Source organism: Barbus barbus (genome assembly GCF_936440315.1).
Source record: "Barbus barbus genome assembly, chromosome: 41".
Taxonomy (NCBI): Eukaryota; Metazoa; Chordata; class Actinopteri; order Cypriniformes; family Cyprinidae; genus Barbus; species Barbus barbus.
The window spans coordinates 15,381,586-15,397,433 of record NC_136719.1 but is presented as its reverse complement, the minus strand read 5'-3'; the positions used below and the strand labels follow the sequence as shown (position 1 = coordinate 15,397,433).

At 38.2% G+C, this 15,848-nt stretch overlaps 1 protein-coding gene across 2 annotated transcripts in view; it reads right to left on the bottom strand.

Moving 5' to 3' along the window:
* The window catches only part of LOC306860838 (cAMP-dependent protein kinase inhibitor gamma-like), a 30,472-nt gene that overhangs the window by 862 nt on the left and 13,762 nt on the right, over positions 1-15,848 (bottom strand). For both annotated transcript variants that reach the window (XM_079402789.1, XM_079402790.1), the window contains exon 2: positions 3,629-3,807. In XM_079402789.1, the coding sequence (XP_079258915.1) occupies positions 3,629-3,779 (151 nt within the window). In that variant the 5' untranslated portion in view covers positions 3,780-3,807. The remainder of the gene's footprint in view (positions 1-3,628; positions 3,808-15,848) is intronic.

Below are 15,848 nucleotides of genomic sequence, written 5' to 3'. Positions count from 1 at the left end.
GCTAAACATTCTTAACAGGGACCTCGTGGTCATGGGAAAGTGTCAGGTTATTTTGGAGATAAAATGGTGCCAAGAATGTGAACTAAGGAAACTGGGTCAAATAGAGACAGATGCTGCTTTTATTTCAGTAGGAAGAGTTGAAATTTCCCATACGAATAGGAAACGGTCAAGGAAGCAGTTATTGTTGAGAGGGTAGATAATAAATCTTTGTCATTAGTGACAGACTCCATTCAACCGCACCAAACCTATTCATGTTCAATCTGGACACAGTGACCTTTCAGTGCCGTATCCTAGATAAAGTAAGGGACGTTGTGAAAGAAATGCCAGTGAAAGTCTATGGTTCTCGTCCTCTTTTGTGAACGACACTTGTAAAGTGTTCATGTATCGCAGTCTTACCGCATTCACAAAGAAAGTCATTACAGGGGCCAAACTGATGCAGTGTTGCATAATAAATATGACCTGATAGACCACTTGCAGTCAGGAGACATTAGTGCTGTTCATGTAGAGCAGATAGTTGTGCAGAATTACTAAAGTAAATTACAGAATACCGAAAAATGTACTGAAGGAAATACCAGTGCAGAGTGTTTTTGCAAAGTTGTAAAGGTTAGCTTTCATAGCATTATATAGCCACTTTATAGTGTTACATTTATCTTGTTTACATGACATATTTCAGTGTAAAAACATATATAAATGATCTAACAGATAAAATATAAAGGACGCAACTCTTTGTGCAAATAAATATAAAACAGATTATATAATTTCTGTTATATGAACATTCTAACAAAGCAAGGTTTTATTCTTACATTCTTTGATGTATAACATTGGTGCAAAACCACACACACAAAACCAGATTAATAGTCATGGGGAACAAAAAGGAGGAGGATAAGCAGTAGTTGAAGGTGGAGGAGAAGAAGGGAGAAGGAAGGGAGGAAGAGGAGGAGAAGGAAATGTAGGGGGAGGCAGAGGAGAGAAGGTGGTGGTTTAGGGGTGTTGAAGGTGAAAAAAAGAAAAAAGGAAGAGGAAGAAAGAGAAGGAGGTTTAGTAAGAGGAGGAGGAGAAGTAAGAGAAGGAGGTTTAGTAATAGGAGGAGAAGAAGAGAAGGAGGTTTAGTAAGAGGAGGAAGAGGGAAAGAGAAGAAGGTTTAGTAAGAGTAGGAGGAGAAGTAAGAGAAGGAGGTTTAGTAAGAGGAGGAAGAGGGAAAGAGAAGGAGGTTTAGTAAGAGGAGGAGGAGGAGAAGAGAAGGAGGTTTAGTAAGAGGAGGAGGAGGAGGAGGAGGAGAAGGTTTAGTAAGAGGAGGAGAAGAAGAGAAGGAGGTTTAGTAAGAGGAGGAAGAGGGAAAGAGAAGAAGGTTTAGTAAGAGGAGGAGGAGAAGTAAGAGAAGGAGGTTTAGTAAGAGGAGGAAGAGGGAAAGAGAAGGAGGTTTAGTAAGAGGAGGAGGAGGAGAAGTAAGAGAAGGAGGTTTAGTAAGAGGAGGAGGAGGAGGAGGAGAAGGTTTAGTAAGAGGAGGAGAAGAAGAGAAGGAGGTTTAGTAAGAGGAGGAGGAGGAGGAGTAAGAGAAGGAGGTTTAGTAAGAGGAGGAAGAGGGAAAGAGAAGGAGGTTTAGTAAGAGGAGGAGGAGAAGTAAGAGAAGGAGGTTTAGTAAGAGGAGGAGGCAAAGAAGTAAGAGAAGGAGGTGGAGAAGAAGAGAAGGAGGTTTAGTAAGAGGAGGAGGAGAAGAGAAGGAGGTTTAGTAAGAGGAGGAATAGGGAAAGAGAAGGAGGTTTAGTAAGAGGAGGAGGAGGAGAAGTAAGAGAAGGAGGTTTAGTAAGAGGAGGAGGAGGAGGAGGAGAAGAGAAGGAGGTTTAGTAAGAGGAGGAGGAGAAGTAAGAGAAGGAGGTTTAGTAAGAGGAGGAGAAGAGAAGGAGGTTTAGTAAGAGGAGGAGGCAAAGAAGTAAGAGTAGGAGATTTAGTAAGAGGAGGAGGAGGAGAAGAAGAAGAGAAGGAGGTTTAGTAAGAGAAGGAGGAGGAGAAAAAGAGAAGGAGGTTTAGTAAGAGGAGGAGGAGTAAGAGAAGGAGGTTTAGTAAGAGGAGGAGTAAGAGAAGGAGGTTTAGTAAGAGGAGGAAGAGGGAAAGAGAAGGAGGTTTAGTAAGAGGAGGAGGAGAAGTAAGAGAAGGAGGTTTAGTAAGAGGAGGAGGAGGAGAAGGAGGTTTAGTAAGAGGAGGAGGCAAAGAAGTAAGAGAAGGAGGTGGAGAAGAAGAGAAGGAGGTTTAGTAAGAGGAGGAGAAGACAAGGAGGTTTAGTAAGAGGAGGAGGAGAAGAGAAGGAGGTTTAGTAAGAGGAGGAATAGGGAAAGAGAAGGAGGTTTAGTAAGAGGAGGAGGAGAAGAGAAGGAGGTTTAGTAAGAGGAGGAGGAGGAGGAGAAGAGAAGGAGGTTTAGTAAGAGGAGGAGGAGGAGGAGGAGGAGAAGTAAGAGAAGGAGGTTTAGTAAGAGGAGGAGAAGAGAAGGAGGTTTAGTAAGAGGAGGAGGCAAACAAGTAAGAGTAGGAGATTTAGTAAGAGGAGGAGGAGGAGAAGAAGAAGAGAAGGAGGTTTAGTAAGAGGAGGAGGAGGAGAAAAAGAGAAGGAGGTTTAGTAAGAGGAGGAGGAGTAAGAGAAGGAGGTTTAGTAAGAGGAGGAGGAGTAAGAGAAGGAGGTTTAGTAAGAGGAGGAGTAAGAGAAGGAGGTTTAGTAAGAGGAGGAGGAGGAGAAGGAGGTTTAGTAAGAGGAGGAGGAGGAGGAGGAGAAGGTTTAGTAAGAGGAGGAGGAGAAGAAAAGGAGGTTTAGTAAGAGGAGGAGGAGAAGAGAAGGAGGTTTAGTAAGAGGAGGAGGAGGAGGAGTAAGAGAAGGAGGTTTAGTAAGAGGAGGAGGAGGAGGAGTAAGAGAAGGAGGTTTAGTAAGAGGAGGAGGAGGAGAAGAGAAGAGAAGGAGGTTTAGTAAGAGGAGGAGGAGGAGAAGAGAAGAGAAGGAGGTTTAGTAAGAGGAGGAGGAGAAGACAAGGAGGTTTAGTAAGAGGTGGAGGAGAAGAGAAGGAGGTTTAGTAAGAGGAGGAGGAGAAGAGAATGAGGTTTAGTAAGAGGAGGAGGAGGAGAGAAGGAGGTGAAGTAGTAGTAAGAGGAGGAGGTTTAGAAAAAAGGAGGAGAAGAAGAAAGGGAAGGAGGTTTATGGATAGGAGGAGAAGAAAACGTAGTAGTAGTAAGGGAAGGAGGTTTAGGGAGAGGAGAAGGAAGGAGAAGGAGAAGAAGAAGGTTTAGAGAGAGGAGGAGGAGGAAAAAGGAGTAGTAGTAAGGGAAGGAGTTTTAGGGAGAGAAGGAGAAGTAGTAAGAGAAGGAGAAGAAGTATAAGTAGTAAGAGAAGGAGAAGAAGAAATAAAGTAGGAGGAGAAGAAGAGACAAGGAGACAAAATGAGAAGGAGAAAAATGAGGAGACGACAGATAAGAAGTAGAAGAAGAAGAAGATAAAGAAAGGAACAGAGGAAAAGGACAACGACAACAAGAATAAGGAGGAGGGGAAGAGGAGGAGGAGCAGAACTCTGAATGAGGAGAAGAGAATGTTGGAGGAATATCAATACAGCTGCTGCCTTGCAAGAAGAAGTGAAGCCATTTGACGTACCTGCAGCTTTCAGGTCCATCTGAGCCATGTCTTTGGTTAGTTCACCGGTCCCCACTGCTACTGCCTCTCCTTTAATGTCTGGCACTGCGTTCCTGCGACCTGTGCGATCACAGTTTATGAACTCTGAATATGACGTCTCAACGTCCATCATCTGCTCACAAACTGCCCTCTCATTACACCTGAAAGAAACAAAAGATGACAAAAAGAAAGAACATTTACTCTGCTAAGAAAGCAAGCAAGCCAACAGTTTGAGTAAAATCTCTTTTGAGTAACTCTATATAATGAGCTCTGAAAAGGAAAATCCTAACACACAGAAAACCTGAGAATCTCTCAGTTGAGTAATGCCCATGACAGAACACACCGTCTGATGAATTGGAGTAATTATTTCTTCAGGGGCTCTATTTCAATGCTAAAGTTAATAGATTCAGCCACTGAACTCATTTCATGGCCTAATTATATAAGAGAGCCAAAAGCATTCATCCAACCCTGGATGCATTCGTCATTCTTTTCATGCTTGTTTACACTCAGGGTTTCTTATGAGTATCAGTGCATGCTTGCAAATGGAGCCTTATTGGCATGCAAACAAAAGATAAAAACCCAAAGCGATCGATTAGACACTTTTTGGAGCTCATCAAACTGCTTTCAGGAAGGAGAGTCATGGGTGGGCATTATGCTAAGAGAGGAAACCGATCAGAGAAAGTATCCAAAACACATTAGCTGCTCGCTCACTAAGTGTCCCCTAAGTCAACATGAAAACCCCATTTACTTTAACCAGTGCTGGCGATAATGTCTCAAAAGTAACACGCTCATATTACTTCTTACACCATAATATCCTAATTACTTTTTAAATAAAAGTATAACTGTAATTTAAGATAACTCATTTCTATTTGAATAGGTTTTAAATGTAGTTTATTCCTGTGATGCAAAGCTGAACTTTAGCAGACATTACTCCAGTCTTCAGTGTCACATGATGCTTAATTTTTAAAAAATTTTTGGTTTGTCTGAGTTGTGCTGCATGGTGTTTTTGTAGAATACAATTATTATTAAAAAAATAATAATAAAAATTGTACTGACCCCAAACGTTTGAACAGTAGTGAGATATATATATATATATATATATATGCCCGGGGAGCAGTTGGGGATTCGGTGTCTTGCTCAAGGGTCTCACCTCAGTCGTGGTATTGAGGGTGGAGAGAGTGTTGGTTATTCACTCCCCCACCTACAATCCCTGCCGGACCTGAGACTGCATCACATTGGGCTGTAAATACAAATGTTGACTTTATGCGAGTTGTTACTCTTAAATGCCACTCTAAATCTGTTCAGCTGGCCCGTCTGAAGAGAAGAAGGGATATTCACGAGAGGGCAAGAGACAGACGGCAAACACAAATAAATGTGATGCTATGTGTTGGAAGCTGAGGGGGAGGTAGTGAGGGAGAAAATTACAGGGTATAAATCATAGTGCTGGTCTTCACTGCTCATCCCTCCTTTCTGCATCACTCCTTCCCCTCGAATCACCTCTCTCCATCCCTGTATTTCCCTTTTCTCTTTCTAACCCTCCTCTTTTTTCTCGTTCTTTTTATAGTTCTCTCTCCCTTTCTATTATTTTCAAACGCTCCAGTAGTGCTGAGCAAATCAGGGGTGTAAGAACAATCTGGAAAGTGGGAGGGACATTTCACTTGAAAAGTACTGATTATCTACCAAAATGTGGGTAGAGATTTCTGTAAGCAATCTCCAAGAGCAATGGATGCCTTTGTAGGAATGTGTTGCGACAGAAGTTCACTTTTAAACATCACTTTTGTGAATCAAGGGGTCAAAGTTTGGCCGGTTCAATAAGCCCCTGCTAGTAGATTACAAGTAAGTACATTTTATTTATATAGCACATTTAAACATAGCAAAGCTATCCAAAGTGCTGAACAATGTAAAATAAATTTAAAAGAGAAGAAAACAGAAAAGAACCAAACAAGACAGACAAAAAACAACAAAGTGAGATAAAAATGCTAACGAGAAGAGATACGTTTTCAACAAATAAATTGATGAAAAAAAACGCTTTGCAATGCTAATGCGTTTTTCTTTGTGCAGTTTAATCGCATAAACAGAAATTTACTACATTTTTGTAATTAAAACCCCCATAAAGGATTAGATTCTGGATAAATTGAGAATCATGATTTTTTTTGTCTCAAAAAGAGATCACGATTCTGAACTAAACAAAATAATGTGTGACAAAATATTAATTGCTGCAGTCCTATTTAAAAGTGTTTAATTAAATATATGTATTAAAAATATATTTAATACACCAATTTTGAAATACACCAATTATGAAAAAGTGGTTTGAATGAATGATTTAATGACTCACTCATAAATACCTCACTTGCTTCATTACTGGTTGAATCAGCATTTTTGAACGAATCACTTGAATGAATGAATCATTCGATGACAAATAATTTTTTTAACAGTCACCTGTCGCCACTACGATGACCGGGAGGAGATATGTTTGGTTCACTTGTGAAATGTATTGCGTGCAGTTTATCATGAATAAATGTTACGTAAACAAAATAAAATAGGCCAACAAGAACACATTTTTATCCATCCCACAGTCTTGTAAGTCCATTAACTGATCTAATAAGCCTTATTATATTGGTTATATTTTTATATTCGTTTATATGAATTTTTCCCCTTAATTTCGATCTCTTTACTTAAACATTCTGAATAGTTTTGTAAATATAGCCTACTGTAAATACTCGATATGTCAATAAAGCTTTGATTATGTTGATTGGAATTTTTACTGGACTGCAGTTTAAAAAAAGTTTAATTTAACATATAGTCTATTACTTACCCGAAATAAAATGAAATAATTATAAATACTATAGTGTTTAATTGAGGAATGAATCATTCACGTAGTTTTGTAAATGAAAATAACACGCTCATTTATTCTCCCACACGGGCATAAATACAGTCAAAAACTTTATTGGCATAATTGTATTATTGCGTTTACAGTTTTTGCAAAATATGTGGTAGCAAATACTAGCATGATTATACAAAGCGTTAAGGTAAAGTGGTAAAAATATAGCCCTAAGCAGTTAATATAGGCCTAATAATAATAATAAACAAATATTAAATAAAAAGACAGAATCAGTTTTACAGATTTACAAGAATGTGGGATGGAAATTAGATTGTGTGTGTGTTTGAATCGAGATCGTGAACTTTTAACGATTAATCGTGCAGCTCTAACTTCCAGAATATTTAGATTTAGATTTACTCACCCCCATGTCATCCAAGATGTTCATGCATTTCTTTTTTTAGTCAATTTTTGAGGAAAACATTCCAGGATTTTTCTCCATATAGTGGACTTCAATGGTGGCCAATGGGTTGAAGGTCCAAACTGCAGTTTCAATGCAGCTTTAAAAGGCTATACACGATCCCAGCCAAGGAATAATGTATCTGTCATTTTCTAAAAATAAAATAAAATGATAAATAAAAAAAAATGATATACACTTTTTAACCACAAATGCTCATCTTACTCTAGCTCTGCAATGCGTGATCAGCATTTGTGGTTAAAAAGTATATAATTTTTATTTAATTTTTTTTTCGAAAATTATAATTTATATACTTTTTAACCACAAATGCTAATCGCACATTGCAGAGCTAGAGTAAGATGAGCATTTGTGGTTAAAAAGTATATAATTTTTTATTTTGTTTGTAAGTTGCTTTGGATAAACGTGTCTGCTAAATTAATAAATGTAAAATGTAGTGCAAGATGATCTTGCTGGGATTGTGTAGAGCCCTTTGAAGCTGCAATTTGGACCTTCGACCTATTGGTCTCTGTTGAAATCCACTATATTTAGAAAAATCCTGGATTGTTTTCCTCCAAACCCTTAATTTATTTTCGACTGAAGAAAGAAAGACATGAACATCTTATCAAATACTGCAATGCCAGTTTTTTCCAATAGCTATGCAGCCGTAATTCTGATGCATTCTGAAATTTAGCAAAAAACCCTAAGGCACTAAGCAACTTTCAAGGTCCACATGGCATTGGTTTACATTATTTAGCATCATACTAAAGAGGATCTGCAATGTTTTCCTCAGCTGTTTGCTATCATATCACAGCCTGCGCACACATTCAACACTGGCCACTGTTTTATCAGGCTGAGTCATTACACGTAATGTCTGCCAGCACCAGCATGTCAGTTACCCGATATGCCCAACCTCATTGTCAGCCAGGACCTTGAGAACTGTGAGCCAATTTCACTTTCATGCAAACTTTGCTAACGTGTTCTCTAAATATCAACCCGTTTCCGCAGAATCTAATTAAGGTTCTAGTACTCCCATGTCCTAGGTAATGCAGGAAGAGAGGGTTTTTTTGTATTGCTGTGACCCAAGTCAGCAAAGGTCAGGCTCAGGTCACAGGAGCTGAAAAAGATTTGGAACAGTGGCCTGCAGAGAGCTCAACTTCCCAGAGAAGAGGCAAACTGAAGAGAGAGTCATACAAAGTGCATGAGGCTTTTAAGATTCAAGATTCAAGAGTTTTTATTTGTCACATACACAATTATACAGAGTATAACCAGCAGTGAAAGAGACTCTTACCCCAAAAAACACAAGCTGTGCTCCACTGTAAAATATACATCATAATGTCTTTCTTTCACAAAAACTCAAAAAGTGCTTAACATCCCAAATTGATGCCTATATTTTAATTCAGCAAGAACAAATTAAACATGACAGTAAAAACATTTGTAACGATTTCTACTTCAAATGAATTGTTCTTTTAAACTTTCTATTCATGAAATAATTCTGAAAAAAAACATCTTGGTTCCACAAAAATATGAATCACCCCAATGTTTTCAACAGGTATAATAATAAGAAATGTTTCTTGAGCAGCAAATCAGCATATTAGAATGATTTCTGAAGGATTATGTGACACTGAAGACTGGAGTAATGATGCTGAAACTCGGTGAGTGCGAGAAACAACCCACAACTTTTGTAATTTCGTTTTTATAATATAGTTAGCATATTAGATGTTTTACCATCTCTTTTCATTTCTCTGCTCTTAAGTGGCCAATATAAAGTGCTCCAGCCTGGGAATCCTGAAGTAAAAGTTTCTATATTTAGTGAGTTTATCTGAGGCAACAGGGGGCTGTTGCTTTGCTTGGCTCAAATGTACAGTGTTCGGTTACTTTCCATTTACTCTCCCAAATTTCATTACAATAAAGTTACACTAAGGCTCACTACAGGTAATTTGATACATTTTCCATGTGGCCCATCTGACTAAAACAAATCTTTTATTTGCTGATGGCGTAACAAGTAGTAGGAAATGGGAGCCAACAGCAGCTGTAGGCAGCGTCAGAGGACAAACGACGCAGGTGTGCGCACAATATAAACATCTCACATGCCAGAGGGAAAACAGCATAGCTCGCCCTTAGCCTGCAATCCTCATAGGATCAAGAGTGAGAGACTTACAAAAACACCAACTTGAGTGCTAACGTATTCATCATTTGCATGAGTTCTGCGTCGACAGCAGGCCTAAACAAATGACAAACCCAGGCTTAGCCTTTATTTAAATAAAAAAAAAAAAAAACAGCAAACCAGTGGAAGGAGTCTTGCTTCCACTCTGGCTGGATGTTTCTGGTTATGTCCAGTGTCTAAACAGTCTGCACAGCCCACTGGGTACATAAACTCATTGCTCATTTCCATATTTGGACAAATCATGAGATAGTAGGCCCCATCATGAGAATGAAATCCAGCCGACTAGACCTTTACTCAAAATGAGAGTCACCCACTGATCTATTGACAATAAAGGGATAGTTCATGTTGAAGACCCAGAAAGGTATAAGGACATCGTTAAAATGGTCGTGTGACATCAGTAGTCCAGCCTTAATTTTATAAGGCTACGAGAATAATTGTGTGTGCAAAGAAAACAAAAATAAAAGACTTTCTTCTCTTCCGTATCAGTCTTGGATGCACGTTCATGAGAGCACCACGATGCATAAAGGTTGAACCACTGATGTCATGTCACATGAACTATTTTAACAATGTCCTTACTATGTTTCTGGGCCTTGAACATGGTAGTTCTGTTGCTGCCTATGGAGGGTCAGAAAGCTCTAGGATTTCATCCAAAATATCTTAATTTGTGTTCCGAAGATGAACAAAGGTTTTATGGGTTTGGAACGATATGAGTAAATAATGACAGAATTTTCATTTTTTGGGTAAACTATCCCATCGTGTTCTGGATCTTGGTCCATGCACAACTACTCTAAGGCCACGTACACACTGCAGCTAAATTCGGTTGTCAGTTCACCTTTTACTCTTTAAATCGCATTCTGTACACACATAATTCACTAAAATACGGGAGTGACAACCGCATTCGACAAGCGCATTAACTCCCGAAATATACAGGTAGTGACAACCGCATATACAGAAATTCTACGCAGTGTGTACGGAACTGAACTGGACAACTAGTTGTTAATGACGTATTTGAACGTGCATCGGTGTCTTCGTCTGTATGTGAGATGCAAGAAAATAACAGTGAAAGAAGTCTTAACTTAGCACGGGGCTAACTGCGCTCATGAGCCCTGCGGTAAAGTGTCAGTGTTGCCAGATCTTCATAGAAAAAAACAAAACAAACAAAGACAAGCACCAAAAAACACTAAAACACCCAAATGCTTTGTTTTATAACACCCCAAAAAAAATCTCATATCCACAACAGACCACTTTATTAACTTCATAAAGTGCCTATCTTTATGAGATAAAACCAAACAACATGCCTAAAAGCGCTTGTAAATATGAGGACATGGCAATACTGCAAGACAGCGCTCCCTAAAGCAGCCTCCTGAGCATAAACACAACGCTGCACGTCTATCAGCGGTAGTTTAGTTAAAATCGATGGACAAAAAGAGTCTTTAGTCAAAAAATGGCACATAACAAACGGCTAAACTTTTACTCACTCCCGCAAGACGACAGAATGTTGCTATGGTTACAAATGCGGGAGTGAGTGCTGTTCCGTACACACATGGAACGATAATTTACGGGACTCACTCCCGCATTTAAATGCGGTTGACACTCCTGGAACTTGTAGTGTGTACGTGGCCTAATATGTGTACAGTAAAGGTTAGCCCAGGCCAATCATAAAATAAATAATAATAATAATAATAAAAAATTAAATAATACTAGAAAAAGTAAAATATGGTCCTTTTACCAGCAACTTCGTAAAGGTCCTTCAGATACTTTCTTCAGTTTATGAAGCCTGCATCCCACCTTGTTCCTAGAAAACACCATATATGGCCCTTCGGTAAAATTATCCGTCTTAATTATCTACGTTACGGCTGTGATGGAAAGACATTCTAGACCACAAATAGCACAATTCACCAACCTCAAGAGGGAAAGACACTTCCATGAAAAGCAAAGTGCTTAGACAGAGACAGAGCAGTGCAGCTCAGGAATGCACACTCAAAAGGAAATAAAATGGCTCTAAGGTTAATATCATTAAACCACACCACAAGCTAAATGTTTTATGGACAAATATGCTCATCTCCAATATGCCTGTGGCTTTCAAGTGTAGAAACATGGATGCATATTGAGTGAGTCTCTGGCACTCTCCACAGTCTCCAGTCCATCAAATCGGTCACAGGGTGTGTCAATATATGCCTAAGCAATTACATGCATGGTTTAAATACTTTTTGCTCATAACTGCTTGACTTCCTCCATCAGTCCCTGGCTTGAAAGTGCATGTGGCCACTCTAAGCAAACTGTTCAGTCAATAAAGAGCCTCTTCCGTATAGGCCGGAACTGGATGGTGAAGATGGGGCCCTTGGGACAAAAGCCCTTACTCCTCAGCAGCAGGAGATGAACCGTAAAAGCAAGAGACTCAAAGTTCACTCTAGACATTTGATCTTCACCCAGATCACCTGTGGACTGAAAGGCTGCCAATGGATCCCGTTTTCAGCTATTGCATCAAACTAATCTCATTAAACCTGCTGTAACATGAGCAGAGTCAATAACGGTCTCAGAGTGGATGAAAATGTTTCTTTGTTCTCCGTGTCACCGTGATGCTCTAATCATATAATGGCACAGTGCAGTTGTGGGAGCCTTTTATTGCAGCCATAAATGTAGTGTGAATCAGTACACCTGAAAAGCAAATAGGTTTCTTTTATAGCCCTCCATCCTTGCGGTTGTCAACCGATGAATGGGAGATCATCTGAACAGAGTGTAACGGGAGCTCTAACTGATATTACAAACAAAGGCCCGGGAGCCCAGCGGAGTATACAAGTCTACTGCTACAATTCTACTGGGACCCTCGGTGCCTCTGAGCGTAATGAAAACATATTATCTAGTGGTGGTTGCAATATGCCCAAACAAACAGCCTTAAATGAAGTAATTTAACATTTGCCAAAGGAATAAACCTGCATTAAAAAAAAAATGCAGCGGAATCTGCCAACAAGCCCTTCAGAATAAGCACAAATTAAATTTTTTGTTTATTGCTTTAAGTTAAATTGTGAATCTCAGATTTTCAGTGTACAAACAAACAAAAACACACATTTAGATTTTGGACGAACAAATTAATGAATACAATTTTTTTTCAAATTTAAAAACGTCAATGTAATCTCCAGTGTTGAAATTCACATTGAATTTGGTCAAACAAACAAATAAATGAATTAACAAAGAAGCAAATTAATGAACAAAAAAATATAAAGTTAACAAATGAAAGAAAAAAAACAAATAAAAAGACAAAAGAACATGAAAGACCAAATAAATGAACAAACAAAAACAAACGAATGAATGACACAATGGCCAAACAATTGAATGAACAAAAACAATTTCGATGTCGGCCTCCAACGATTATTTAAAATACAGTAATCGAGATAAAATGATTATTGCGCCCCATTCCGCCCCCTTTCGCTCCTCCATAAAAACCCAATTGCAAATCAGTAAAATCATGTAAGGAGACTTTTGCAAAATGGGACGTGCTTGATTTAAGTTGATAAGATTTATTCATGTTTTTAAAAGCACGAAAGAGAATTTGCGCTGTTCCTCGGGAAGATTATTGTATATCCGCTCAGAGACGGAACAGACGTGTAAATTCATCTTTTAGCACCTAAACAGTCAAATACATGCAAAAATGCAGCACTTAGCGATTATTCACGTAAACCCTCGTCGGTTATGTAATAAGTGAACGGAGAGAGTTGAGAATGAAAATACGTGTGTGATAGTAAATCCGTGCAGCGCTTAAAGTGACAGTGCGCTATTTTCCTGCTGCTAACTGTGTGCTTTATATATTAATCAAACAACAAAAGGCACATTCAAAAATCACACTCTGCTCTTGACTGAAGGACTTTTGTAGCTTTAATAAGAAAGAAAAAAAGACTATGCTGTTTTATTTTACATTAGGTTATTTAATTTCTCTAGTAGGCTGTTAACCGAATAGATATAGACTTGCATTTAAAAAAATACTTAGCACAGTTCGTTTCATTTGTATCTTTTTTATTCTATTGTATTCTTTTGCTTTTTTATTACTGGCATTGTATTCCTTTACTTTTTTATATGCCTTTAAATCACACTTCCGCATTCGAAAAGTGGAAGATTCAAATAGTAGCGTAAAAGAACTTCTGCTGCAGCCTCTATCAATGGCTGGGCCCATAGCACGGCATTGTTGTGGATTATTTATGTAGAATTCAGCACATATATACGTCTTCTAAAGACACCAATCTCAGTTTACAACAATTGAGTATTATGAAACGAAGGAATATGTTGTCACGATATCCTGATGCGTATTTCGTGACTTAAACAGAAGCGCGCAAGCCATACTGTAAGTGTATAGGCAATTCTTCACAGTCTGAACACCTTATTTCATTACAGAACAGCGAGAAAACTATACAAACAACATATCACATTAATAAGCATTAGAATTAGCCAAAGCTTAAAACATTAATTATGACATAAACATTAAAGGCTGTATAGGAGGATTAAATTAAAGGTTTAGGGCAAACTTGTATTAAACAATGCTCTCATTTTTTCACGCGCTAACTTTATGATGCAATCCTCTATAATTGCATCAAATTGAAGTTGTTCAAATAAATAAATATTTCCAGCACATAGACGACAATTAAAAATCAGTTTAATCATCTAAATCAAGTTATTCTCCGTGATTGCGTGCAACGATTGCATATCATTATACTGAAGAAGAGCAGGGGGTTAATCACAAATATAAATATCATCAATATAATTAATAATTAATAATTAAAAAATACAATTCAATCAGTCTGAGTAGGCCTATTCCTCTGGCAGTAACTTGAGCTGCGTGCTCTTCATTAATCTGACTGGCAACGTTGCGTCGCTCAGATAGGCTATGAAGGATGACATGATACATCAGGGCTCGCAAAATTTCAAAATCTCTGGTAGCCCTTCGGGCAGGTACTCTTCAGATTCTGGTAGAAATTAATTTAACTAGCCCCCCCCCCCCCCCCCCAAAAAAAAATTTATATATATATATATATATATATATATATATATATATATATATATATATATATATATATATATATAAAATCAGATAGGAGTCTAATCGTCAATCAAAAAATATTTTCAATACACAAATATCAACAAATATGGAGGAAGGTATTTGATTTCACTATTTACAAGGTATCTGCAGATTTATGACCCATTTTAAGAGCTGCACAAGTAAAATGAAGACCGTATGAGTGGGTGTGGACAATGTCTATGGTAACATACAGTATTAAGCCATAAAATTACATGATTTACAGTTCAGATACAGGTTTTAACAACCTTATACAACAGCATTTCAGCCTTAGACCCTTTTTATAAAAAGGGATAAATCAAGCATATTAAATTAAAACGAATAAATATTACTGTCTACTTGTTTAGATTTTTGGAAGGCACATTAACTTCTTTCTCATTTACTGTGTTTGCTGCTTATATGGTCGATATTTTCATTGATCTAACCATACAAGAAAGGCTTATTGGAAATGCAAATTCATTCTCTGCCACGAGGTGGCGCTTTAGGAGCGGCTTAATATAGCGGTTTCCAGTACTCAATGCAGCACCGTCCGCGCTCATAAACGCTGCTTTATCAAGCATTATAGGTAAGATTAAATGAAAATGCCACCTACACGTTTCTGAGGACAGTCGGTTCCCTTCAGATACATTCACATAAAGACAATATTTATTCATTGACATCATTGCCTTTTGAAGTTTAATCCAGCCCTTTCCGTCCCCAGCTGTAAAACATCCTGAAATTATAATTAAGACATTTCTTATACCATTTAACGCATTTAAAACTTTTTATGGCTTTAAGTTTGATACAACTAAGTTGAAGAGTTTTTAAGGACCTGCAGGAGCCCTGTATTTTAAGGTAGCCCGTCGGGCAGGGCAGTGATATATTTTGGTAGCCCGACTGGAAAACATGATAGCCGCGGGACGTCGGGCTAGCGATTTTGCGAGCCCTGTACATGGTATGGAATCTGTATAAATAGGTAGTTTTAACATTGACGTTTATTGCGTCAATGTTCAACTAAATTAGTTTAATTTTCTTCACAAAACTGGCGTCTGTCCATTGAAAATAAAGCAGGCGGAAATTCCTTTAGCTACCAGTGTTGTGCAAGTTACTTTCAAACTGTAATGCATTACAGATTGAATCTGTTGAATCATACAAGCCTACCACCACAAGATGTACATCTCAACCTGTGATAGAAACATGGCAACCAGACTAAAATAATTTCTGCTAGCATTTATTTGCTAATTATGGCAAAAGAAATACCCAAGAAACCCAAGTTTATGTATAGAAATGACAACCTCCTTTTCCATTATACAGACATGCACACACTGCTGACTGCAGGAATTTCAGGCCTTTTAACAGGGATTTTAAGATGAAGGAGTACTGCTGATACTACATTTAAAGCTCCTGTTTTTGGCAAGAGAACAAAGATTACAATAGATTATAATAGCTCCCAAGTAATGAAGTAAGCTTGAAAAATGCTCCACATTCTGTGTTTATCAGGGAAGAATTTCTGGACGCTGCGGAGCTGCATCTAATCAAGTTGAATAGACTCCAGCCTGTCTAAAGAAGCAAGCACATTTAGCTGCTCTTTAGATAAGTGCACCAGCTCCAGCACTCCCCTGTTTACTCAGATGAGCCACAGCTCAACTGAACCAACATACACTGTGTTCACATGACGTAAGTGACTGCCCATTCAAGAAGAGGGAAAAACACCCAAAC